This window comes from Octopus bimaculoides, chromosome 10 (assembly GCF_001194135.2).
Source record: "Octopus bimaculoides isolate UCB-OBI-ISO-001 chromosome 10, ASM119413v2, whole genome shotgun sequence".
Lineage (NCBI taxonomy): Eukaryota > Metazoa > Mollusca > Cephalopoda > Octopoda > Octopodidae > Octopus > Octopus bimaculoides.
This window is the reverse complement of record NC_068990.1, coordinates 16,792,627-16,794,557: the sequence shown is the minus strand read 5'-3', so window position 1 is coordinate 16,794,557 and position 1,931 is coordinate 16,792,627. Positions and strand designations below refer to the sequence as shown.

Below are 1,931 nucleotides of genomic sequence, written 5' to 3'. Positions count from 1 at the left end.
GAGAGAGAGAGAAAGAGAGAGGGGGGGGAGAGAGAGAGAGAGAGAGTAATATTAGTCTTGACATCATGTCACAGATGTAAATGAGTATCACTATCATGCTGGCAATCTCTTTTGTTTCTAATCTTCTGTGAAAATATCTCTAGCCACAGGGAAATATACCTTGCTTGGAAACAGGTGACAGTTGCCCATAGAAAGGACATCTGGCTGTAGTAAATCTACCTACACAAATTCTATATCAGAAAATTGATGTTAAAAGGACGAGGGTAATGATAATGATAGATGGATGGATAGATAAATAAAAAACACATATGTATGTACATAAACAAACACATATCTATTATATATACACATATATGCATTAAGTATAGCTATATATCTACACTCACACACACACATATGGCCATTTGCAGAATCTTTAAAACTGGCAAGAGATTAAGGAAGAAGAAAACAATAATGATTCATGGTTGCTCCAGTAGGGGGCAGCCTATTGAGATATTAAATAACCCTCAGAGACTGGAGACAGGATCTAAATATTTACAACAGAGTAGATTTTGTTAAATAATATCCAATGGTTAGGGGGTGGTTACCTGGGCAAAGCAGCGAGGTAAGTTGTGTAATCACTAAAGCACTCTAATGTCAGAAATCAAACCTCAAATATCAACATCATGAGTAAAAAGACTTACATCCTCATCTTTGTCATCTCCAACAGCAAAGTGAATCTGTTGCCGTCGCAATCGTTCCTCCTCCCAGAGTGAAGCATGGAAGCTTGCTGCATCATTAGAAGAATCTAGAAAAGGAAGGAGAAATGAGAAATTTTGAAAGATATTTTCACTTCTGAATAGAATTTTTAAAAACTGTTTACATAGTGACCGGATTTAGGGCTTTACAACTAAACTCTTGTCAAATAGGATAAAGTTTGGGGATTAGTACTAGTTTTCTCAACATTATTTTAATATTCACTTTTCCATGCTTGTCATAGGGTGGATGGAATTTGTTGACACAAATTTTCTATGGCTGAATGCCCTTCCTGTTGTCAATCCTCACCTGTTCCCAAACAAGGTAATATTTCCCCATGGAAGAGTGGAAGCAAAGGACATCGCTTATATGACAGTGACACTCATTTACAAGTGTGATAGGATTGCAATATTTTCGTCTTACAAACATCAAAGACTACAAGAAAAGAATCATTTCCTTTCTAAAACCACAACTAACCTTGGTTCTTCTCTGATCTCTGTGGAAATAGATAACATGTCAAAATCTTACGACCTGTTTTGGGGTCCTTGTCTGACTGTAACTGAACCAGTGGCCTTGTCTGAAATAGAAAGATGAAGGAGAATAAAAAAGATTCTTTTAGAGTTTTTAACAGATAGTAATTATTTACACATGTCACTTATTTACATACACACACTCACACAATACGTATTGTATATACACACACACATGCACATATATTTTTCTTTGATTTTAGTTAAAGTTCTTTTTCAGAGAGTTCAAGCTGGTTGCAAACAAATCATCAACACATTTTGAGTTGAGAGAGTTCCCGGTGTGTGTAAATATGTGGTTGAGTTGGTGTGTTGGTTGAACTGTTGATGCATACACTCAAGTGTACGTATCTATTCACATAAGAATCTCATATGGCGAGGTATGTATGTATATGTGTGTGTGTGTGTGTACATGAGAGAGAGGAGAGGTGGGGTTGACATTGAATTTAAGGTTTCCCCTGTCTTAAGAGAGTTTGAACAGAAACAGTTAAAGCTTCAAGTCACACTCAACCTATTTCTGTAATCAATTTGACTCTACTTTCTAATATTGAGTTCTTCCATTGTTTATTGATCTTTATCACTTAACAAACTGGGACGTTAAATAATGATGATGATGACTATAATATACATATATATATATATATATATATATATATATATATATATATA

The 1,931-nt window shown here is 35.1% G+C and overlaps 1 protein-coding gene across 2 annotated transcripts in view; it reads right to left on the bottom strand.

Annotated features, from left to right (window-relative positions):
• Nucleotides 1-1,931, bottom strand: part of LOC106879924 (erbin) — a 137,440-nt gene that overhangs the window by 21,129 nt on the left and 114,380 nt on the right. For both annotated transcript variants that reach the window (XM_014929681.2, XM_052971061.1), the window contains exons 13-14: nt 1,213-1,312; nt 684-787 (exon numbers count right to left, since the gene is read on the bottom strand). In XM_014929681.2, the coding sequence (XP_014785167.1) occupies nt 684-787; nt 1,213-1,312 (204 nt within the window). The remainder of the gene's footprint in view (nt 1-683; nt 788-1,212; nt 1,313-1,931) is intronic.